This window comes from Babylonia areolata, chromosome 7 (assembly GCF_041734735.1).
Source record: "Babylonia areolata isolate BAREFJ2019XMU chromosome 7, ASM4173473v1, whole genome shotgun sequence".
NCBI lineage: Eukaryota > Metazoa > Mollusca > Gastropoda > Neogastropoda > Buccinidae > Babylonia > Babylonia areolata.
Genome location: NC_134882.1, coordinates 5,269,686 through 5,295,245, shown reverse-complemented (window position 1 = coordinate 5,295,245; position 25,560 = coordinate 5,269,686). Strand labels below are relative to the sequence as shown.

Sequence of the window (25,560 nt, the reverse complement as noted above, 5' to 3'; positions counted from 1 at the left end):
GGCTGTATTGATTCACATCGTGTGAATAACCTTCACCTGTTGTATGCGAGCATAACTCAGGCGGTGACTGCACTTTTTTCTGTTTGCAATAATAATCGTGACTGGGAATTCAGTTCCAACATCCACAAACAGATATATCTACACGCTCTAGGAGACAGGCTATTGAATAAACTTCAAATTAGTTGAAACGGGTTATCATTTACTTCGTTGTTGTTTTTTAACACAGATGCATCACTGTACAATCATAGTTGAGATAAATGATTCAAACCGTACATTCAGTTCTGCCTGACAAGAGCTTTAATACAAGCGGTGTAAAGAAGATGGTAAAATTGTGTCCTCCCTAACCCCCTCAAAACCATCACCCCCCCACACACACACACACACCCACCCCCCATCCACCCCCACCCCTCTCCCTCCCCTCCACGTTATTGCTACAGTTCCTCCACAGACGCACCGAATCAGTTTCCCGTTTTCGACGGGAACTTCAGCAGAAAGAGTATTTATTTACTCCTTTGTCTGTTGCTTCTTCAGTTTTTCACACATACAGGGGAGTGAGGAGAGACAGAGACAGAGAGAAATGAGGAGAGGAGAGACAGAGAGAACGACACAGAGACAGGGATGGAGAGAGCCTGACACAGAGAGCCTGACACAGAGATCAAGATAGATTTCTATTGGGATCGGACTGACAGACACAAAAATACAGTGTCTTCAGTATAATGGAACAAACGCGACTGTTCATTCAAAGACTGGACCTTTTCATATTTGTTTGTTTTGTTGTTTTTTTAACTGGAAACTGATCTCGGGTGTATAACGATGCTTCTTTAGATAAATACACTAGGCGGAACCAACGAAGTCTGAATAAGCGCCCATCTTTTCTACATTCACCCTTTTGGTAAAGTTGTTCTATTGTCGATAATAAAGCTTGTGTCATATCTATTAATTTCTTTGTTTCTTTGAAATTATTACTTTGTGAGCAGGCCACTTCAACCACATCATTCAACAAACGTGTGCCGACAGTGTCACACAATGCAATAAAATCTTCAACACTCTTAAAACAGAGAACAAAACTCGTTTTAGATAACAATCATGGACTCGAAAAACAACAACAGATGAACGGTTTTATACGATTTAAAAAATAAAAAAAGAACAACAAAAACAAAACAAAAAAAACAGTGAGCTCTGCACAACAGATGAACGGTTTTATACAACGATTTAAAAAAAAAAACAAAAAAAAACAACAAAAACAAAAAACAGTGAGCTCTGTTCGTAAATCGAGACGAAGGCAACGGCCCAAAAGAGGAACGAAGCTTGTATTGCAAAACCAAGCCGCCATTGCACGTCTCGCGTGTGCGAGAGAGAGAGAGACAGGGTGAGCGCGCGCGCGCAGTGCGCGTGGGTTGGCCATGACACCAAACCGCCCGTCTCGGCAAGTTCACTCAGTCAGTCGCTGACGACTGCAAGTTCACAACGTTTGTTGTAGTAGTCAGTAGTCGCCGTGAGTGTGGACGTGCTCCTGCGTTTATTTTTACTTCACCTCCCGGTTATTGTCTCCGAATCCTGCTTGGAAAGTACCCCCAAGAACTGGCAAACCAAATGTTCATGATTCAGTGAAAAAAAAAACAAAAAAAGAAGAAGCGAGGTACGTGGCCTTTTGGATTGCGCTTTGTGTGTCACAACAGTTTTGATCGCCGTGTTCTCTCTCTCTCTCTCTCTCTCGAACTGGCAAGTCTGTAGTGTGGTGAGCAGACGATCATTGTGTTGTGTCGTGGGGGCCGGGGTGAGTTGAGGTGTGTGTGTGTGTGTGTGTGCCGCAATACTGTGTAAAACTGCCGGGTAGCTTTTCTTTCTTTTTTCTTTTTTTAACGATTTCAGTGTCGTACGAGACACGGCAGGTTAAAATTAAGGTCCGGACAGTCCTGCGCGACGTAACTCTGATTTTAAACTGTGGCGTTTTAATCAGCGGAAATAACAGAACGTGATGATCAGTGTATGACATTCGCGAACCTGGTATTTTTCGGAACAGCTAAGAAGACAAGTTTAAAAATCGACCTACAAATCAGTAAAATTTCGAAGGTTAACTGCTGACAGATCGATAAACAAGACCACTGCAAATGCACTCCCTTGTTCGCCGGACTTTACACACAGACGCACGCAGATTCAGTCACACAGACTGTAAAAAAAAAAAAAAAAAAAAAAAGCTCAGTCACCTGATAGCTACAGCGCGCGCGCACACACACACACACACACACACACACACAAAATGAGAGAACAGACAAAAATGATGATCCATTTCACTACTGTCCATATTTGAAAAATAAAAAAATCAAAAAATCAGGCTATGTCAAATGTTTCCATTTGTAATAAAAACTTAGATTCGGAATAAACAGTTGTCTTGGTATCCTTATTTATCAGTTGAAAGGTGAGCAAATACAGTTTTTTTTTAACTTCAGAAGAAAGAGTGTTATGAAGTATAACTCAGTTTTTGCAAACCATTGACAAAGAATCAAAAATCACAACTTCCTCTCAGTTTTGCACATCAGTGATTTCTGTTAACAGTGACTATAAAATAGCACAACAGTTTGCAAAAGTCATTACCAACAGTCATTGAACTTCATAATAGAATGAAACATATCCTGTACTATTTCTATTGAAATGAATGATCACATTTTTTTTCTCATCAGACTGGAGAATGATTTGTTAGCAGACACCAAGAAATTGATTCTTTTGGTTTGAGGTTTGATGATGGATTCTATTTCTAACTAGCTGTTTTGATAGTGATTCTAAAATCGTTGAATCAGAAGTTTACTGTTTTGTTGTTGTGTATAATCAGAAATTCGACTGAAAAAGTTTTCACAACACAGGATGAAGTGTAAAGAGTAGATCAAGCTTCTTACTCATAACTCTTGTAACTTTTCTTAAAAGTTCATTTACCCCTGCACCAAGATGGTAACTGAAAGGTTGAAAGTTCACAAAAATATATGTGCACACCACACACACACACACACATCTGACAATCACCATCTGTTCAACACAGACATTATGGTTGTGATAATAAACACTTACTCTGTAATGTTATCAGTAACACAGAGACTATGAATTGATACTGATGCACAAACGATGCAGTTACAGGACTTTGAAAATTCAAAAGGGAGTCTTTACTGTGTTCCTAGGAAAGGGATAAAATTATGAGTGAGGAATGGGGCCATGTGTCTATTTATTGTTTTTAAGTTTAGATTTTTTTTTATGCAACATTTCGTATGACCATAATATTTATAAAACATCCTAGAACATTTCAAATGACCACACACACACACACACACACACACACACACACACACACACACACACACACACACACACATATATATATATATATATATATATGTCAAAACAACCCTCCTCATCTACATGCTCACAGGGGAGTGTTCAAGCAACCAATCCACCCTCTCTTCCGGACCATCCCAAGGATCTTTGCATGCATTGAATCCATGCAGTAATATCCTTTTATGGTCATGTGTTCATTGTTAGTCCAGTCTGTGTCTCTCGGCCGCCCCCTCCTCCCCACCCCCACAACACGGACTGCCTAATCCCATGACGTTCATTGTCGGCCCAGACACTGGACCTCTTGTTTTCCTAAGAGAGAGCCCTGGCTTGCTCGGGTAACCCACTTGTGTCAAAAACAAAGCCAGGCCTACTATCTATAGTAACCTGGTCGGCAGAAGCGACGGGACAGTGACGTCAGGCACAAAGGTGAAAGCCAAGCCTTGACAACTTGCCGGAAATTTTACCCTGACACCAGCCCTTCACTCCTCCCTTCTCCATCCCCTTCTCCTCCCCACTCACCCACCTCTCTTTCAACCCCTCTCCCACCACCACTCCCCCTCCCCTACCCCACCCCATCCGAACCATTGCTTCCAACACCTTCGTCTCTCATCCTATCCGGCCCTTTGTCATTTTTCTACAAGTTCGGGTCATTTAGTTGGTTACTAGCTCGTCCGTGCGCTGTCTGAGCGCTTCCGTAATTAATCTCATCCGTGCTTCCTTTCGCGTGGACACGCTTGAGCGACCCTTCTCAACACTTTACCAGGGGTGTGTTGGGGAGGGGGGAGAGTGAGAGGGGGAGCAAACGGGGGAAAAAAAAGTCTCTTGGCATACCTGTGTTGCTTTTTTTGCGGGGCTGGAAAGTGTGTTTGTTGTTGTTCCTAATAGACCTCGTACACTTTCTACGGGGCGAGCTGAAAATAACATACAATTCAACAATACAAAATAGTACTAACACTGCTCGATAGAGCCTGCTTGGAGGTATAGGTGGTATCAACATCTATTTTGCAAAGAAAAGAAACGGCAATACTGCTTCTCTAACTTAAGCATTTACAGTAAACGTTTCATGGATGTCTGCGAGGGTGGTATTGGGTGTCCGGGGGATGATAGAAAATCGCCATAAAACGTGACGTCTTTACACTTAACATTTCCCTTTCTGACCAACGTGAGTGGAGGTGGGGGGATCCAGTTGGAGAGACGAAGAGAAAATTAGCGACAGCCCGTAAAGAAACGTAACAGTGTGAACGAGGCTGCGTGGGAGCCGTTACGTGTTTGTACATACTTCGCTGTTGTTTGGCAGCGCACGTTCCGTCGTCATAGGTGATCGGCTTAGGTTTGAAAGGGGAAACTGTTGTTTCATTTTCTATTATTAGCCCCTTGTCACTCTCTCTCTGTCTCTCTGCTTATGTTTTTTATTCACTCGTTCTCCTGTCAAGAACTAAACGCAATCCCGCGGTATTTAGCTTCTTTTTTTTTCTTTTCTTTTTTTAAATTACAAAAAGAATAATTAATCTCTGTGTGTGTGTGTGCGCTCGCGCTCGCGCGCTTCATAGCCGTTGTCCTTCACGAAAACTGAAGTGTGGTTGGAGGGAAAGGACCGGTGTGCTGAATCAACGAAGGGACAGTACAGCTACTTTGGAAACCCAACAATGAGTTCGGACGACGAAAGTTCCATTCACCGTCCTGTGTGCCAGTCACACTTGCATTGATAAAGCACGGCCCCGTGTCGGTATTCTTGAATGGAGTTTGACCTTCCGTCCGAAGTAAAGTGTGTGTGTGTGTGTTGGGGACTGGGGAGCGGAGGAGGTAGTGGAAGGCGGGTGGTAGATCGGGAGAGGAAAGAGGGTGGGGATCGGGTATAAGAATGAATGGATTAACAAATATCCTCAATAGTTGTGAGCCGGAGAAGAAAATCAATTCCAAAAGCTGACCCCAAATAGCACTTAACGCCTCCACTCGAGGAAGCATCTTGTCAGGTTAACGTATCACAAACTTGTACAAAACAAAGAAGACTGCAGTCAAAATCTGCTGGAATGCCTTTGGTTGTTCTTTAAACAGTTGATAAATCGTGGAGATTCGTACAGGCTGAGTTATGCTTAAAGACCCACGCATGGGGCCATTGTTCTATTTCACAATGAGTCGTTTATCGTACTAAGTTCACCACAGAATCAGTCGCATACGTCAAGTTATCACACACCAGCTAATGCAGTTATCGCGATCTTTGCTCAGTCGAATATGGTCTATGTAGTTATTCACATGTCAGGGATGATATACTGATATCACAATGGTTATAGTAATCAGCGAGACGATCACGATTCTTTATCAACCATAAAATACAATACAGTCTTATCTCTTACAGCCTGTGCCGATTTTATGCGCTCATTTTGAATGCGTGGTTCAAGCTAACAGCGTATGTATACGTGTATCACTGTATGCATGTTTTCATCACACGCGTGCGCGGTTGTTTACGTTTACATACAAAATAGGTACGTATTCAGGATCTTTGAATATAGTTTTGAACCAGGCACGTCTACAGGAGGGAGAAGGGGAGCCTCCGTGTGTGTGAAAGGGTAGCATACACCCCTGAGTGCTTGCAGCTGCAAGTTTTAAACTAGACCATTTACATTATATTTTAAAAAGCATTTGCCGTGTTTTTCAACTCTCGCCTTTATGCAGCTCGGGACACGCACCCCAAGAGCTGACGGTCTGACGGCGAAGAAGAGGAGCACGTCATCGTCTTAAAAAAACAGGAGAGGTGGGAGGGTCGGAGGAAGTGGGGTGTAGAGTGGGGGGAGAGCCTTTTAGTTCAGCCATGCGTTGCACCTCACACTGCATTGCTAATGCAGAACGTGAGCCATTTTATTGAACATTATAAAAAAATTTTAAAAAAATGGTTCGCAGTCTGCTTCGTTGATTTGAACTGAATTACGCACGAAACTCTTGAGTTTTATAAATAAGCATGTAAAAAGGTTTCGAGCTGGTATGATTGTAGTTGGGTCCGAACAGATGGCTTGCTTCTTTCTCCTAACAAACCATGACAAGAACGGGTGGGATTGGGGTAGAGGGGGGGGGGGGATTCGGTGACACTGACAGTAAAGCCACTGACCAAGTGGCTGGCAAAGTGACCCGCGTCGAGACCACGGTCAGTTGACCCCGCAAACAGACCCTCTCATCCCCCGAGGCTAGTAACTAATTGAGTAACTGCTTAGTTGTCCTCCACAACTGTCAATATTTAACACTTACACTACCAACCGACCGTTACTGTCAACATCGAACGCTGAAGTAGCAGTTAAAGCCTCACAAGGGTCCGTCTGTTGGGTGCGTTGAGAAAGATTAAAAGTGGTTAGTTACCAAGCTTGGCTGACAGTTGTTTAGAAGTGACAGCCCAAGTCCTCAAACTGGTCTCAGTGCTTACTCCGTGGTTTCCAGCTGACACAAGCAATTGCCGTCTCGTTCGCTTCCATGTCCAGTTCCAGGGTGAAGTCACATCAGGTTACGCAGTACTAACGCGTTCACGGTCCACCACGCATACTTCATTACTTGGTAAAGAGGCTAATCAGTGCCCCACGGGCATAGTTATTTCTTATTGACCTGGTCAGCACACACACACACACACACACACACACACACACACACACACACACACCTCTAGAGGCACCGTAATATCCTGCTGAGTTTACTGGAAAATCTAAAAGTTAAAATCGTTTTTATTGATCAACTCCTGCATTGTACAGTTCCGCCCTATTTTCCTGATCAACAGTAGCGTTATTACTATCCTGTATTTTTTTCCTAAGTTTTTTTTTTTTCACTTCCCACGAGCGTATCCACCCTCTCTCAATACTTGCTGCTGTACACAAGCTGTGAAGAATGGTATAATAAACCAAAGAGAAGAAGGGGTTGGGTGAACGGAACATAGGGAGGGGGCCTACAGAGGGAGAAACAGACAGACAGACAGACAGAGGCAGAGAGAGAGAGGTGTACTTTGCTGTGTTGACACGATCCACGCAACAACACGTAGGTGTTGGCGAGGCTGTTGTGTCTTCCCACAAATACAACGACCTGCACTCGGAACACGCCGAACTGCGCAAGTAAAGGGCAGACTGACACAAAGCACGGAACGGGGAGGGGAGGGGAGGGAAGAGGGGTGAAGGTAGGGCGAGTCCTCTTTTTTGTTGTTAAAGGACTGGGGTAAGCTGAGAACTACATGTATACAGGCAGCGATCGCAAGAAGTTGTTGAAAGAAGGCTGTGCAAACAAGCAAAGTAACCTTGCACACAATGACAAGCACATGCACGCACGCGCAAACACACACACACACACACACACACACACACAGCCACCACTAATACTCCCCAGTTTCCTTCCAACACTCCGTCCGTGTAAATTATGAACAGAATAAATTGTACAACTGTTATTCCCAGAGCGTTCGCCAGGGCAACGTGACAAAAAAATGGTCTGACGGACGGTTGTACTCTTGGCGTGGATTTTAACGCGAATTTCAAACACATGACGCCCTAACATCCTGGACAACGTAATAAATTTGAAATGCCACACGGCACCCTTGACTCACTGCGAGCGAGACAGGTGTCTGCATGAAATATTATTGTGCTTGCCCCCCTTCCGGTTATGTTCCTTCGTCCAATTTATCAAGAGAGTTTGAGGCAGACACTCCACAATTCCCACGTAGTGGGCTGTAGCAAAAGTAAAATTTATCTTGGAATGTGTATACATACAAATAATGAACACACATTTAAAGTGAATTTGACTACTTTCAAACACTTTCTGAAAGGCTGGATTTGACTGCTCCAAAACAATATCGCTGTTAATAAATTCACAACTGCAGTTAGGCACTTCTTTGCAGATGCACGTTTGTTTACTTCTTAAAAGAAGAAGAACGCCGATGGACACATCAATGAGAAAAACAGCGAGTAATTTACGTGATCTGTAATTAACAATCAGCTCCTGTCATTCGGACCTGGATGTTTCCATCAATTAAATGCCAATGGGCTGTCATGTTCATTCTCCACGGTCAGGCTTTCTTGATCACGTCATTAATGCGACCTGTTATTGTTTTATGTGCTGCTGTCTGGATCCCTGATTGGAAAGACCCTCAGAGAGAGAGAGAGAGAGAGAACTGTTGCTGAAACTGGGGAATTTTATATACAATATTATAATATATGCATTAGGTCATTCATTTAATGAGTACTCTTTCCCTCTACAGATCATGATAGTGGCATATTGGTATGTGTTGTTTATTGTTTGGTGAGAACACTGACCTGCTTCGTTTCGGTTTTGAGAGATTGTCCCATGAATTCTTTCTCACTCCCTCTCTTTGCCTTTATCGATGTCATATTTGTGTGTGTATATGTGTGTGCGCGCGCGCGCGCATTCTCCCTCTTTTTAAGTTGTGTGTGTGTGGGTTCGTGCCCATCCCTCTCGCTCGTGTCTTCAAAGTATCCTTCATTATTATTTCTGAAGAGGAGGGGTCTGAAAAAGAGGGAAGGGGGAGTTGTGGGGTGGCATAGCAACAGCCGAGGGATAACAGATGCAGTCGTGTCGAGGTGTGTTGCTGACATGGGCAGGGGGTTGTAAACTTGGGAGAGGAGGCCCTCCCTCGTGCAATCTTGCATGGCGGTCTCTACGACTGTTGTGTGTCAGTGCTCGCGCCTCCTCACCCTTCCGTCACTCATGTGAGAGAGAGTCAGTTTGTGTGTGTATGTGTGTGTGAGTGTGTACCTTCGTGGAGGAACTTCCAACAACATGCCGGTCGAACACACTCTGTCGAACGGGGGAACCCGGCAAGATGTCCTATCTTCTAAAATTGAGGTCAAGAGCAGACTTGTGACTCTAGCGATAAGCGGTGTATTGCTAAGGTCACACTATCGTCTTAAATAAGTTAAACCAGTCGACTGGTGTGAATTCACTTCAGTTTGTGACAGTCAAGTTAAGGGCATGGAGGAGGATTCAGCGTGTTACTTCTGCCCGAGTCCGATACAATAAATTAAACCGTGCCTGAGACTTAGCAGACTTAGTGAGAGCGCGTGTGCCTAAGGTCAACCGATAGACCTGTACAAATTACAGGGCTATGGTCAAACCGGCGACGAAGCATCCACGGACCGCGGTCATAAAGCATGTGGGCGGAGAATCCGTAAATAATTCAGCATGCACTCAACCAGATGTCGCCCAATCCCCACCCCCAACCCCCACCGCGTGGACAAAACAGCGCAGCAACCGGACTGAACTGAACGAGCCTACAGCACACAGTCGGTGTCCATGTGTTATGATCGAGTCTGCCACGTCGTAGCATTCAAAAACAACAACAAAAATGCATAATTCAATTCTTTCTGTCGTCTGACAATATCGATCAGTCGCACGACTACTGTTGTTCGATAACTGCCCACCACCGTCACCACATCAATCAACCTCACTCACAGCAGCAGCGGGAGCAGTAGCAACCACACAGTCTGTCGGCATCGCCCACAGCACACGCACAGAGGAACCTGTAGAAAGCGTCTCTCCTGTCACGTTGTGCTGTAATGGTCCGGCCGGTGATAACTTCATAAGTATTATATTCTGAATGGCGCCCATTCTAACGAAGTTTGGCAGTCGGCAGTGTGTAAGGTGTGAGCAACACTGAGCTAAAGGTGGGTCACTGTGTTTTTTCCACTCACTTTTGCACTGAAGTTTGAAACCGGCATTCTCTTGAAACAGTGTCACTGATAAAGAAACAGGGAGGGTAAGCTTTAATGAGGTCGCTTTCAGGTAAGCCTTTGGTCAAAAGATTTTTATACTTTTTCTGGGGCTTTTGATTAACATGTACAATGTGCTTTAAAACGCACTTGAAAAACACAGCTCTACGACACACTGGGAACGGAAGGAAACGGAAGAGAGATTACATTTTCCAAGACCGCAAAGATTCTGATGCCCTAAAACAACAAGAAAACAGCTTTTAATACACCTCTTTTATTAGCATGATAAGCTCAAAATATCCACGACAAACAATGCACGTTCGCAAAGTTCCCGTTCAAGATCACACACTGACACATAAAGCAAGGAGTGTTCGAATTGTTCAGTGTTCTGTGTCATGGTAGAAGCAGGTACAGCGGGCTGTACATTTTTGTTGGTGACAGCTGCTGTATGTTTAACCTCTGGGACAGAACGCCAGGAATGCAGCTGACGTTTGATTGATTGATCGATGTCAAACGGCCGTGCAGACACACCGACCTTCTTCCTGGCAGAAAGATATACTTATTAAGTCAAACATGATGTATATTCTCAAACTCTACCGGCGTTGATTCAGTTCAATTTTTCAATAAACGGTACTGTTTTGATGGACGTGACATAATGCTGATACAAGGACTATGATGCTGTTGAGGAAGGCTAGAAGACAGTGTGAGAGAGAGGGAGGGGAGGTGGGGGCGGGTGGGGGGTGAGGGATTGTAGTTCAGTTGTATATATTACGAATACGAGTCACTATACAAGTTGTTTCAAAGCAGATTAGTCGCGGAACTGTAATTTTAAAGCTGTGAAGGTGTATGCGGGGATGAGGAATTCACTGAGTGATCTCTCAACCCCTCTTCCTCTTCCTCATCCCACCTCACCCTACCACCCGCCCTCTCTCTCTCTCTCTCTCTCTCTCTAACAGCGATGGTTCAGTGTCGACACAACAGATAAAAACAGGGGGCGGGGGTGGCGTGTGGGAAGAATTGTGGGAGAGAGAAGTTGATGTCAAATGTATATTTTTGGCTTCACTCTCACAAAGGCTGCTGAGCGGCACTTTCCAAAGGGACTGAAAAAAAAAAATGATGAGTGGGGAGAGAAGAAATAGGTCACGCAGCACGAGCTTCATGGCAGCTGTTGGCCCCAAACCATCAACGGATCAGATGTGAAACACGGCTGTTGCGGTTTACTTTATCATTTTTTTTCCAACCAATTTTTGTCTTACCCCCCCCCCCCCTCCTCCCCACACACACACACACACCCTCCTTCTCCCTCTTTCTCACTTTCTCTCTCTCGCCCGTTAGCTGCAGTACTGTACTACTTTCCTTCCCTACTCATTTCTTCCATTGCTCCAGAAACCTTTTTTTTTTTTTTTTGACTCTACCTCCACCATCCTTCTTCCAGTTTGCTGATGTTCGCTCTTGAGATGCAATCATTCAACATTTGACAGTTATGTCAGTAGGGTGTGTAGTTAGCCCGTGTCTTGACAGTTTACTGTTACAAAAGTGCTGGCAAATTTATAATTTATTTTCAGCTTGTCAACTATCACAAGACACTTTTTAGTTCAACTTCAGATGTACCAATATGTGCTCCAAAATTTCTTGTGCTGTTTTACTTTTAGTTCCAGTTCTGATTATGGTTACAGCTGGGTCAGTATTAGTTCAAACTGCGATTTACAAGCACCACTACAATCTGGTTAATGTTGCTGGTTCTAGTTTTGTTTTGGTTTTCATTTAGTTCTTGTTTTATTGTTGACATCAGATGCACATTCGAGGAAGTTTTCAAATAAATATGTAATCAGCCACTAGGCATTAAATATATTAACTTTATACAGTGAAAAATCAAACTGGAAAAGTTGCAGGAATGGTATACTGTTCCTTCTGTGACAGAGATTAAAGATGTAGAGAAAGGTTTGGAAAGACGAATAGTAAAGTCAAGGAGAACAGGGAGCAAAGTCCACAAAAACAATCTCGAGTCTCATTTCTAGCCGGAGAGAAGTTGATCTAAGCAATGAAAGAAAAACTCTCCATTCCAATATGCAGAGCTATCCCCTCAAGACTTCATCAGTACATAAATTCTGATCAGAGTGAGAGAGCTTTCCGGAACCAGTGCTGACCGTTAACACGAATTAAGGAAACCAAGTGAGCAAGGAACTGGAAGAAAGATTTGGGCCTGAAGGATTCCCGTGGGACCGTCTGACCATTCTTTTGCTATGTTAATCACAGAGAATGCCCTGCAAGAAAATAAAAGATATCTCAGTGTGGACGATTGCACACTGCTGTAAACTTGTTTTACTTAGCTAGGGAATGACTGGGACAGGGCAGTTTATATTTTATGCATAAACTAATGTTCTGCTGAATAAATTCTGCTTCCGTTGTATTGACAAAGTTCTACAGCTGTACCAGTTTGATCCAGTTCTTGTTTCATTTGTTGTGGGACCTATTACTCTTGTACTTCTTTTAAGGAATACATAAGATCTTACAAGTTTATAACTTGACACAAATATAATCCTCTTTTCTTCTTTTTTTATCATAAGATTCTGAAATGAAAACCAAATAAATTATTATATGTCCATTATCAATTTTATGGTAGGAAAATAAAAAAAAATCACAAAGACAGAACCAAAGAGTACTAAGAAAACTTGTCAACAGTGTGAGTAGGCAGAGAAAGAAACGACACAGGAAGATCCCTGTCCCCACCTAAAACTAAAAGCCAACAAGCAGCATAAAGGTGTGAAGACCAAAGGTGGCACACACACACACACATTACAAAGCTGGAAGTGGCATGCAGGCTGGCAGGTAGAGGCAGGCGAGTGTGATGGGGGCTGCTGCAGCCACAGCAACACCCAGCAGGCAGCAGGCAGCAGGTAGAGCAGGCCGCATGAACAGACTGTGTGAACAGATCACTGCCTGTCTGCACAGGCACTGCTGTACAGGACCCTTGTTTGGGCTCACAGGGCTAACACATGGTTTCCTGGTTTCCTCCCTGGTCAGGTATTGATTTCCTTCTCCAACTCTAATTTTCACAACCTCACAGCTATGTGTGTGTGTGTGTGTGTGTGCGTGCGTGTGTGTGAGAGCATGAGCATAGTGAAATGATAGGGTCCTGCTAGGGAAGGCAGTTTTTTTGTTGTTTTTTTTAAACAGTGGCATGGGTTGGGAGTGGATGTGTTGATGATCAATGATCCACTGGTGCCTTTGTGGAATAACCGAGTTACTGGAGCATTTCTTAATTTCTGTAACAAGCGTGGGGGACAGGTTGAAACTTGACTGCTTGCACTCCTTCCCCTTTCCCCAAGAAGTATCAGTTTCAGTTTCATTTTCAGTAGCTCAAGGAGGCGTCACTGCGTTCGGACAAATCCATATACGCTACACCACATATGCCAAGCAGATGCCTGACCAGCAGCGTAACCCAACGCGCTTAGTCAGGCCTTGAGGGAAAAAAAAAAATATATATATATATATATAGATAAGCCTACATAAATAAATAAATAAATAAATAATAATTATGATATAGAAAAAAGGTAGTAGTAATGAAAATAATGATAAAATAATAATAATAATAAATAATTAAATAAATAAGACAACAATGATGATAAATAAGCAAATAAATATAAAACATGAAGACACACATTCACACATACACCCACACATGCATAACAGATATGCCCCCCCCCAAAAAAAACGCAGTTTCACAGATATGAAAGCACAGTCAAATACATATAAACGTACATGAGCTCCAACACACACACACACACACATTACCCTGCACCTCCTCTACCCCCTCCTCCACACACTCATTTCTAGTCTATGTATCACAGCTTCCACGGCACACACACACACACACACACACACACACACAAACACGCACACGCACACACAAGAAGTATCAAAGAGAGCAGATAGAGAACAATCTATCGTATAGGACATTTCATAGTATTAAAACTATTTTTCTGCACTGTGTAAACAGTTCAGCTTATCTGCCCACAGATGCCTTCTGTTGCCAAGCAAGCTGTTCGCCTTCTACTCTGAATAAATATTGATACTCAGCAGACAGAGCTGTCAGTGTTCTATTGGATCTTAAGGGCAGACATGCTCAGCCGATGGGTCATTCATTCAACGTAGGAGTTACCATTGTTGTTGGGTTCTACCTGTCTGTCTCTGACTCGCTCTGTCTCTCTCTCTCTCTCTCTCTGTCTCTATCACACACTTTCCCCTTGTTCTTTTATACCAGTCTGCTGACTGAACTGTCAGTATCACTATCAGTCTGCTGACTAAACTGTCAGTATTGCTAGCTCTCTCTCTCTCTCTCTCTCTCTTTTAAACACTGCACTGTACCTAGAATTACAAATCTTGGTAGGTGCAGGACCATAAATTTATGTTTCACTTTTTGATCCTCTTTATCAGTCTCTAGATATACATGTCTCTAAGTCTAATGTTTTTACTCCTGTAGAAGTTTGACTATGCATCATTCCTTATGTTTTATTTTCTTTTCTAGGTTTTTTGCTTTTCAGAATTGACAGTGTTTTCAGCCCTGATATAGCCCTGCATAGTCGACTAGGCTATAAAAGCAATGATGGTGGTATAATAATAATAATAATAATAATAATAATAATAAAGCAGAAACCTAAACACCCAGCACTTTAACATTATGCACACACTGTTACACACATCCTTCCATATTCATCAATCATCATGAAAATGAAAATGTTTGTGATAGGACCCCATGTGAATAAAACCAGGCTTCCCATCTGTCAATGGAATGCAGGCCAGAAAAGCCAGCTTCTTTGTGGCTCCATCTCACTTATCTTAACAGCTCTTCTGTTTTTATCAGTTATGTATGCCTGTCTCCATCCCTTTCCACTCTCTCTCATGATTCACTTGAGAAAACAGAGCATGCACAGGAAATCTCTCTCAAACACACACACACTCTCTCTCTCTCTTTCAGTTTATTCATCTAAACTCTTTAATTCATTGATTTTGTGCACCTCTCCTCTGATTTAGGGTGGATGGGGGAGTGGGGGGGGGGGAGACTTGTCAGATCAAACATATAACTTTAGGATGGGCTGTGCAATAACAAAATTATGCATTTGAATTACTACCCAGTGAGTACTGCCAGCGTGAAAGCAAAAAAAAAACAACAAAAAAACCCTGCCAAGTTAAAACCATATGTATATTTTTGTATTGCTGTTCTGTTCAGCAGACACACACTGTGATACAGATCTACCCTCCAGAGATCTGATGAAGAAAGACATCAGGACCACCACGAGCTGCTCCATGCCTACACGTCCTGGCCAGAGTTCAGCTGTGTGTGAGGATGAGCCTGACAGGTCAGCCTGAGCAGACAGCACCGTGCCGCCTCCACCCCTTCAGTCCTTGTCTCCGTACCAAGCACCAGCCCCCTCTGCAGTGGGGCACTGTTCCTCACGCTTCAGACTGTGAACACCTCCACAAAGCTCTGATCGATTCCACTGCCTTCCTGTTTGTCAGACCTTCAGGATGACATGTTTGACAGTTTGATCATCCTTTTGTGAGCCATCACACAGCAAGGGTTGCTGTTCTTGTGTCCACTTTTTTTTGGGTTTTTGTTTGTTTTGTTTTAGTTCTTTTTTTAAGGGCTGACAGTTGTGTGTGTTTTGTGCTTTCCCTGGCATTACAAACTTCTGGATATTCAAGATTCCATTTTCTTCGCCCACCTTGCCAGCAGCATGTCCACCAGCAACAGAAACCTCAAAATGCTGCGCACCATTGGCACTTTGCTGCTGCTGTGTCTGAGCGGTGTTGTTCTGAGAGCAGCACAGGTTCAGGGAGAGTGCGAGCACAACCTGCAGCACTCGCAGGCCAACTGCAGCAACCGGAACCTGAGCAAGGTCCCGTGGGGCCTGCACCACAACATTGAGACGCTGGACCTCAGCAATAACAGGTTGGTGGTGGTCACCCTCTGTTGTTAAACGTTTTAAGTGTTGCTAACCACTAGTTTATGGGGATTTCTGCATTGTCACCCAGTGTGTTTAGCTGGTCAGTCATTGTATTTGTATTTCTTTCTATCACAACAGATTTCTCTGTGTGAAATTCGGGCTTCTCTCCCCAGGGAGTGTGCCGCTACACTACAGCGCCACCCATTTTCATATATTTTTTCCTGCATGCAGTTGTTGTTTTTTTTCCTATCGAAGTGATTTTTCTACAGAATTTTGCCAGGAACAACCCTTTTGTTGCCATGGGTTCTTTTATGTGTGCTATGTGCATGCTGCACACGGGACCTCAGTTTATCGTCTCATCCGAATGACTAGCGTCCAGACCACCACTCAAGGTTTAGTGGAGGGGGAGAAAATATCGGCAGCTGAGTTGTGATTCGAACCAGAGATTTTCTTACTTCCTAGGCGGACGCGTTACCTCTAGGCCATCACACCACTTGATGTTTGTTTGGCTGAAAATTAAGTCTTCTTGTATCCAGTGTATGAGTATAGTGACCTGACAGAATTAAAGTCCTGTATGTATCAGTAAAGAAACCTGACAGAATAAAAGTCCTGTGTCATGTATACACGACTGTATCAGTATAGTGACCTGACAAAGTAACCCGACAGAATAAAAGTCCTGTATGTATGATTAACGAGACTTGACAGAATAAGTGTCCTGTTTGTAGGATTAAAGTGACCTGACAGAATAAAAGTCCTGTATGTATGATTAACGAGACTTGACAGAATAAATGTCCTGTTTGTGTGATCAAAGTAAAAGTCCTGTGTCATGTATACATGTATCAGTATAGTGACTTGACAATGACAAAGTGATCTGGCAGAATAAAAGTCCTGTGTGTATGATTAAAGTGACATGACAGAATAAAAGTCCTGTATGTATGATTAAAGTAACCTGACAGAGTAAAAGTCCTGTGTCATGTATACATGTATCAGTATAGTGACTTGACAAAGTTTCCTGGCAGAATAAAAGTCCTGTATGTATGATTAAAGAGACCTGACAGAATAAACGTCCTGTTTGTATGATTAAAGGGACCACACAGAGTAAAAGTCCTGTGTCATGTATACATGCATCAGTAAAGTGACCTGACAGAATAAAAGTCCTGTATCATATATATACATGTATCAGTACAGTGACTTAACAAATGATCTGACAGAACAAAAGTCCTGCATGAGTAAAGTAACTTGACAGAATGAAATTCCAGTACATGTATTCATGATTAAAATGACCTGACAGAATAAGAGTCCTGTACAAATATGAGTAAAGTGACCTGACAGAATAGAAGTTCTTTACCATCATAGTGTATATGAGTAAAGTGACCTGACACCTGTATGTGGCTGTGCCTGGCGGACAGGTTCCGGGAGCTGACAGCGCTGGACTTCAAGAAGTACAGCAACCTGCGCGTGCTGCTGCTGCGCAACAACTCCCTGCACAGACTGGACCCCAATGCCCTGGCAAACCTCAAGCACCTGCACACCCTGGACCTGGCTCAGAACCACCTGACGGCCGTGCCCACAGTCATGCTGGCCAAGGTCCCCAGCCTCTTCACCCTCAGCTTGGCCAGCAACAAGATCATGCTGGTGTCGGACTATGCCTTTCAGGACCTCACCAACCTCAAGACTCTGGACCTCAGAGGGAACGGGATAGGGGAGCTGGAGCCCAATGCTCTGTTCAACCTGAGTAAACTTCAGGTGAGTAGTTGGTTGGTTGGTTTGTTTTGTCGTTACTTAGTTGTTGTGAAATGAGATTTAATGGTAACTTGTTGCTGTTGTCACTTAGTTGTTGTGAAATGAGATTTAATGGTTATTTGTTGCTGTTGTCACTTAGCTGTTGTGTAATCAGATTTTGTGATAACTTGTTGCTGTTGTCTTTTAGCTGTTGAGTAATCAGATTCAGTGGTTGTTTGTTGTCTTTTATCTGTTGTGTAAATCAGATTCAATGGTTGTTTGTTGTTGTTGCATAGCTGTTGTGAATCAGATTTGATGATAAGTGATTGTTATTGTAGTTTAGCTACTGTTAATCAGATTTAACAGTATGTAATTGCAGTTGTAGCTTAGCTATTGTGAATATAATTATTATATTCACTGTGGCAGATTCAGTTTTGCATTTGACTTGTGATCCTGTGTTCACCAGCCATCAGGGTTAAAGGCCCTGTTTCAGCATGGTGGTCCTTCTTTGGGAAAGACTTTTTACTCTGATTTTCTTCACTCCACTCGTGTGTGAATCGGTACACATCTGACTTAAGTTGTGCAAGGTTAAAATGGTGGAAGGAGAGGACTGACCATTGACTGCCTATGCTGAACCCTATACACAGTGGGTGAATTCTGTGTCCTGATGCCCAAAAGGGCAATGAACCTTTTAACTTAATAACTGATGTTTTGGAGAGAAGGTAAGTGGGAATAAATGTTATGAACAAAGCACTGTCCAACCACAATAACTGAAACTTGTTTGTTTCTGTGGGCAGAAACTGCACCTTGAGCATAACTCCCTGTCCTCGCTGCCACGAGACATGTTTGAGCTCCTGCCTGCAGATCTGCTGGAAGTCCATCTGCACAACAACCGCTGGATCTGCGACTGCAAAATCCGGTGGATGCACCAGTGGATGGCGAATGGCACCAGCGCCGTCTGGCAGCACCCTGGTGAAGCCATCCTGTGTCAGGGACCCTCAATTTCAGGGGGCAAACCAGTGTCTACAATTCCATTGGATGAGCTGGCTTGCAAGGTGGAGATGAGAAAAAGTGGATCCACTCAGTTTGTGAGCAAAGGGGAGGAAGCAGTGATGGAGTGTCAGTTCTTCTCCATCCCAACAGCCAGCCCTATCTGGTGGAAAAACGGTGAGCGCATCAACTTGGAGTCTCAGCCAGACAAGTACACCACGACCACAGAAGGGTCTCCATTGACAGTGAGCAAGCTTCACGTCAAGGATTTCCAGTATGAAGACATCGCAGCTTACGAGTGCCTGGCTGAAAATGTGCGTGGGTCAGCCTCGACCATCTTCAAAGTGACACTGAGAGGGGTTGCATTTGATTCTGTTGTTCATGCCCCTGTTTCAGCTTCCTCCTCTGCAGGGGTGGATACTAAAAGCATCGTGGTGGCCGTGGCAGTGGTGTGTGGGATTATTCTCATCATTGTTCTCAGTGTGCTCATCTTTTGTTGTGTTGCCCACATAAGGCGGCGTGAACAGGAAAAGCGAGATGCTGTTGTGGAAAATGTGAAAAAGCATTTCCTGACAAACGGTGAGACGGGCCCCAAAGAACAGAGCGAGGAGGACAAGTCGGAGATGGACAAATCCAAGCTGGACCAGTTCAACGATGACACAAACTCAGAATCCACCAGAACCAATGACACAAACACCACTCAACCGAAGCAGTCACTAGAAATGGAGTATCCTCATGATAAAGAACCTCTGTACACGTTTCAACAACCCAATTCACCTTTTAACAATGGAAACACATACGTTTCCTTTGGCAGTGAAATGACAGAACCCGAGTCCTTACAAATGTACCCCAAAGCCAACAGCACTGTGAGATACGATGGGTCACACACTGAGTCCACCACACCCTTGCTGGACAGGTACACACCCTCTGTGTTTGATTCTGACGACCCTTTCAATGATTCCCTTCAGTATCCAGTCTATGAGGCTGCTACCCTGTATTACCCCAAACGGAACCATTTCCCTGGAGTGAATGGCTCCGTGCCTCCCCTCACCCCTGGGAGTACCCGGTCCAGCACCCGATCCACCACCTTCATCCCTGCCAGCACTGGCCGCTACCCAGATTACCCAGACTACCGGGAAATGAGGTACCCCTATAATATAAGCCCGGAGCAGCACATGCTAGCCTCAAAGAAAAGCATGTCTGTGGGAAACCTGGGGTACCAGCCTGCTCCCCGCAAACCTCCAAGGACTTTTCATTCCCGGGAGTACGTTGAGATGAATCCCCATGACACAAGTGGTAGTGCTAGTGACTATATGACTGTTCCCCAGCAGGGCTATCACTACGGGATAAAGCCTGGAACACCGGTGTGAAGGTGGATGCTTGTCATAAACCTGTGAATACTTACTATATAGATTGTCAGTATTTGGACAGAGGAACTGAACAGTGAATCAGACATGTACATCAACATAAATAAAGAAGTGGTGTATGAACACTGAAGTGGTGAATTGTGCTGGTTTGGGGGGAGGTGGGGGTGGGGGGTTGTTTTATTTTTGAGGGTTTATCAAAGGATCTATCAGTCCTTTGTCAGACAAAAAAGGATGCTCATCTTCGGATCATATTTGTACTGTGTATTGAAATGTTGATTATTAAACTAAGTAAACTTGTAAAGTCAATAGGGACATATTAAAATTTGCAACCCTCTGATTGCAGAACTGTCTACTTTTCAACATTACTTAACTGTCATTGTTGTTTTTTAGTGTAAATGTTCTGCATGTGATGAAGATATGTTCATGAGTCTTCAAAAATATGTTATGATCAGTGATGACTGATGTTGGAAAAAGTCATTTGACCCATTTGAAACATTATCAGAAACCTGTTTTATTCTGTTTTGAAAAGAAAAAAAAAGACCCTGGAATGATTGAAACCAGCTGAAAGTAATGGTGTGTGTGTGTGTGTGCGTGTTGTCAACAATTTCTAATGGATAATCATGTGTCAGTCTCTAAGAATTCAGGAAATCTCAGAACATCACAGTTAAAAGTGACTTTGTGAGACAGAAAAGTAAGCAGAGTGTATTTTACCACTAAATTGTAAAATGAATACTGGAACAGCAAATGTTGAGATTGTGACAACAGGACAAAAGGTTATTACAGGTACTGAGGTAGTGATTGGCTGTTATTGTGTTAATGGGTCTGAAATTTAGAATTTACTTATGTTGTGAATTTCACCAAACAGATCTCTACTGTTGCAAGATGACCACTGAATATTACATTATTAGACACAATAAAAAGTTCACTTTCTGAGAGCTTTTTCAATTGTTGCTGCTCTTCATTGAATTTGTTATACAGAAATTCAAACTGTTCAATCTTGAATTTTTCCAAAATACACCCACCATCAAATGTATTTCATACACTCTGTTCCAATGGACTCTGCCTCTCAAAATATCAAAATGACATTTAAATCATAAAGCAAAGTCATGATATTAATATTATAAAAAATATATTATCAATAAATTATTACTAAATACCTTGAACAATAGTCTATCTGACTGGGCCCTACATATGGCTTTCAAGCTGGATTGTATAATAAAATGATTTGAAATTTATTTAAATTTTTTTTCTTCTGACCACAACATCGCATGGAAGTTAAAATTGACAGTGGCACTGACATGGGTATAAATCTCAAACGAGAAGTTTTAAAGTGTGTTCTTGCATATAGTACCTGTTTTAATGAATGTTTTGATCATGGTGATTGTCATCATGTTTATTTTTTTGCTAAAATGATGAGAGTGGAGAGGATAATAAAATATTAATCCATGATGATGATAATCATTGTGTACTGTAACAAATAATGGAGAATTAAAAACATGAGAATTGTTAAATCAGCTGAACTTGAAGCAGGATAGAAGAAACTACAATAATAAAATTCACCAACTGATAAAATGGACAGATCAATTGATTGATAATATGGATACTGTATAAAACAGCACCTAAATGACCTATCCTCAGTCAGACCAATATCTAAGTGCAGCTGTGGTGGGGTGTATTATCACATTAATTGGTGGGTGAAACAGTTTGGTACATGTATGTCTTGTGACTGTTCTTTTTTAATGAATGACTCGATGAGATGTGATTCATAATCATCCAGTACATATATATATATATACATATATGTATTCTAGACAACATTTCCGTATCAGTGCCATTTCTATGCTCAGTATCAAGACTGAGACTGATGTTAAATGTGGAGAACCCATCATAATTTCAAATACACAGTTGACGCCAATCATCATCACTGAATAAAACTAAAAGATTTTGTTTCATAATGACTGTCATGATCACATACATTGTACTCGCTAAACTTGTGAAAAAGATATAATTTGATCAAACACATGATCATCATAAAGTTTTGCAACATAATTGGTACACCAGTGTGTACCACTACCAGCTCAGAAAAGTTCTTGAGATAATATACAAAAAGGTCTGTAAATACAGTAAAAGCTGCAACAAGTAAAGTGTCCTGTGTCATTCTCTTACACTTTCAGTCTTAGTCATATATTTTCTTTGTTTAAAATATAATGTGTTACACTTTCAGTCTTAGTCATGTTTTCCTTGATTTAAAAAATAACATGCATGTATATTGCATCCTGTCATTTCCCTATGGAACAGCTTCCAACCTACACTGGTTAGTTGTTGAAACACTGCCTCAAAGTCCAACCATCTCAAAATACCCCTGTCAGCACCTTGATGTAAAACTTCACCCCTGTCTCCAGCCTTCCTGACTGGCCCACCTTTCCATGTACCCATCTTACCAGTATCCTCTTACAACCCCACTGCCCTATGAAATGCAATTCAGCTTTGGACAATATCCCCAATCTTGCCTGTACCCTCACTGGCAATGGAAATGAATAATATACATATATTTATGACGTGCATCCACGGTGTAATATATTGCACTCTATTGTTCCATTTTCACAGTTAATGAGTGGACGAGTCAAAATTTGGGATTTTGGACCAAGACTTCTTCTGGTGCCTAGATACATATTCTTGAACACTTTAAAGTACTTGTTGCAATTCATTCATTCACACCTGTCATCTTGATCAAATATATGTCATATATATATATATATCCCGGTCAAGTTTCAAGTCAGAGTTTAAAATATATTTTGCTATTACTTGGATATCTGCAGAGAATGCTCTGGATTGTAATTTTATACAACCTGTCCCTACATAGATTATGTGAGTGCTCATCTTCCTCGCTGACAAAACCCTTATCTGCTGCTCATTCCATTGGTAATCTGCATTTTACATCATGTCTGTTCTATAATTTACAAACCATAACTTTTCATTAAATGATCTGTGTCAATAATATGTTTTATGGTCAACATTAAATTAACATAAAAACAAACTCAGGATCACAAAGCCTTTGAAGCACTGTTTGAAAAAAAAAAACACTTATACCCGGAGACTTGTTGACAGAAAACAGAGTAATTGTTTTAGTAGTTGTTTACTCTTTGCTATTGTTAAAAGTCTTGATTTAAAAGAAAATTTGAATAAAGAAAAACTATACCTATTTTGATTCACTTTACTGATTGAAGACACAAACCACTGCTATGACATAAACTCCCTATGGTACATGCAATTTTTTTCTGTTGAAACTTTATGCATACATAACAAGTCTTTCAATAATACCGTCACTAATACATACATGGGAACGTTCTTTCTTTTTTTTTCTTTTTTTTTTAACTGAATGAAAAAAATCTAAAATGTTTAATGGCTACAAAGATGAATTTCATCCACAAATGGGAAATGGACAATGTTAGTCATTGTGCATATTGTTTGTAATAAAGAAACTTGCTTTTTTTTCTTTTTTTTTTCAAATTGAATTGTGTACTGCTGTAGTGCTTTGCTTGAATCCACAGCAATGTACAGAACCAGTCCGTATACAGAGTTCTAGATTAATGTTAGTTATTACATAACTTGTAAAGTTCCATCCAGAAGTGTGAAGTGTGTACATACTATACTGTATACATGTATGTTTGTCTATGTGTGTGCTGTGGATGATAATTAAGGACAATAAGGGAAATAATCTGAATATGTATCAGATGGACATAGATTTTTGTTCTCAGACTTGTGTTGAACAAAATGAAAAACTGAGACCAGTGAGAGATTTTTTATTAATCACAATCAAGCAGATTTGAATATTTTTTTCCAGTATGATTATTTATGAAAAAAAAGGGTAAGTTATTATGACTGTTAGACTTCAACTGATCATGATTACCACATTAAAAATCTTACGCTTTTTCACTCTTTTGCTTTTAAGTGTTTCTATGGTTTCTTATTTATTCTTTTTAAAGAAAGGAATGTTCCTAGATAATTCTCTCTGTGTGTGTGTGTGTGTGTGTGTGTGTGTTGTACACTGCTCAGAGAAGGCTGTTCGTAATCATGTATGTTGTATAATTAATGTGGAAAAATGATTTTCATTTGTTTGCTTGAGGACAATAAGCATCATTTATCATAAATTTATGTTCAAAGAGATAGCAATTGAAATGTGCTGAGTGTGTTAATTGCCTAGAACTATTTTTATCATCATGTCATTAGCACTCAGATCAAAGAAGAATGAGTAATGGTGATTACTTAATAAATGAGTCCCCCAAATTTCACTGACACCAGTGACATGCTTGATTTACTTTTTTTTTTTTCTTTTTTTTTTTTTTAATGTATTCATTGCTGTTGCAACACAGTCCAACACAAAAACACACATTGCCATGTTACAGATTACCATAGCAACACCCAAATGCTCAAAATAAACTACTGATTCATATTTAAATCCAAAACCGGAATAGCCTGCTGATTTGGTATCTCAGCCATAGAATGATAGACTCATTAAGTTTTGTTATCTGCAAAACACATTTTTTATTTGTAAAATTAGAATGGCAGAAACAGTGCTCAGACTATACAGCTCAATGTTAGCAAAGTCAATAGATTTGCAAATTTAAGGAGACAAAACAATTGCACATTACTTACCAGTTTTGCACTTGATAAGATAACACAACATCAGCTGCTAGTTTTGCATATTACCTACTACACAGAATGGGAATGATAGCACATCAGCAACTAGTTTTGCATATAGTGTGAGACAAAATTATAGCACAACATCAGCTACTATAGTTTTGCGTACATTTATAGAGAGAGGATGACAGCACATCAGCTTCTAGTTTTGCATTAATGACAGAATGACGGCACATCAGCTAATAATTTTGCATAGACTGACAAGTCAATATAATATCATTTCTAGCTTCGCATATAGTTGGGGTTTTTTTGTTTTTGTTTTGTTTTTTCGTTTTTTTAACTTGAAGATTTGGAGCATGCAGTCAGCTATGTGGTTGACTGCTTGGTGTTTTGTGGCTGTCTAACAAGACTGGGTTGCTGGATTTTAATGTTTGCCTCCCCTGCATTGTGTACATATATTTTTTAAGTGCATTGTCTGACAATTTCAAAAGGTACATTTATTTGCATAATTTATGATTCTATAAACTGGAACAGATAAACAAGAGTGAAAGAAATAGCCATTTCATCCTTTGTGAATTATTTGTTGTTTGTTTTCTTTACTTTCTTTTTTTTTGTTTTTGATTTAGCATTATCACCTGCAATGAAAAGCTGAAATAAATGCTGAGGTGATCATGTCTTTTCCTGACTGTATGTGTGCAGGTGTGTGTGTGTGTGTGTGCGTGTGTGTGCCTGTCTGCTTTTGTCTGTAGAGTACATCTGTATTAGCATGTGTGCATGTTTGTATCACTGTGTTTGGTCACTGTGTATGATTGTGCATGTGTGTGTGTGTGCATGTGCGTGCACATATTTGTGTGCTGAGTAGAACCTTGCTTGTGGATCATC

The 25,560-nt window shown here is 41.5% G+C and overlaps 2 protein-coding genes across 4 annotated transcripts in view; one reads left to right on the top strand and one right to left on the bottom strand.

Annotated features, from left to right (window-relative positions):
• Positions 1 to 25,560, bottom strand: part of LOC143283679 (protein YIPF5-like) — a 204,006-nt gene that overhangs the window by 165,804 nt on the left and 12,642 nt on the right. The gene's annotated exons all lie outside the window — the stretch shown is intronic.
• On the top strand, positions 1,363 to 25,343 carry LOC143283678 (uncharacterized). 3 transcript variants are annotated; one of them, XM_076589901.1, is made up of 4 exons: positions 1,363 to 1,639; positions 15,244 to 15,963; positions 17,368 to 17,704; positions 18,478 to 25,343. In XM_076589901.1, exons 2-4 carry the CDS (start codon positions 15,749 to 15,751, stop codon positions 20,038 to 20,040), a joined length of 2,115 nt encoding a protein of 704 aa, XP_076446016.1. In that variant the 5' UTR covers positions 1,363 to 1,639; positions 15,244 to 15,748; the 3' UTR covers positions 20,041 to 25,343. The 3 variants fall into 3 exon arrangements, with proteins under 3 accessions (XP_076446016.1, XP_076446019.1, XP_076446017.1); XM_076589904.1 differs by lacking the exon at positions 1,363 to 1,639 and adding an exon at positions 1,653 to 1,777; XM_076589902.1 differs by lacking the exon at positions 1,363 to 1,639 and adding an exon at positions 8,992 to 9,965.

What these genes read in the sequence shown, in the direction of transcription:
- LOC143283678 (XM_076589901.1), top strand. Translation starts at nt 15,749, where the DNA reads ATGTCCACCAGCAACAGAAACCTCAAAATGCTGCGCACCATTGGCACT. An exon ending in CTGGACCTCAGCAATAACAG is followed by an intron (nt 15,964 to 17,367) that starts GTTGGTGGTGGT and finishes CCTGGCGGACAG; the next exon opens with GTTCCGGGAGCTGACAGCGC. An exon ending in TCAACCTGAGTAAACTTCAG is followed by an intron (nt 17,705 to 18,477) that starts GTGAGTAGTTGG and finishes TTCTGTGGGCAG; the next exon opens with AAACTGCACCTTGAGCATAA.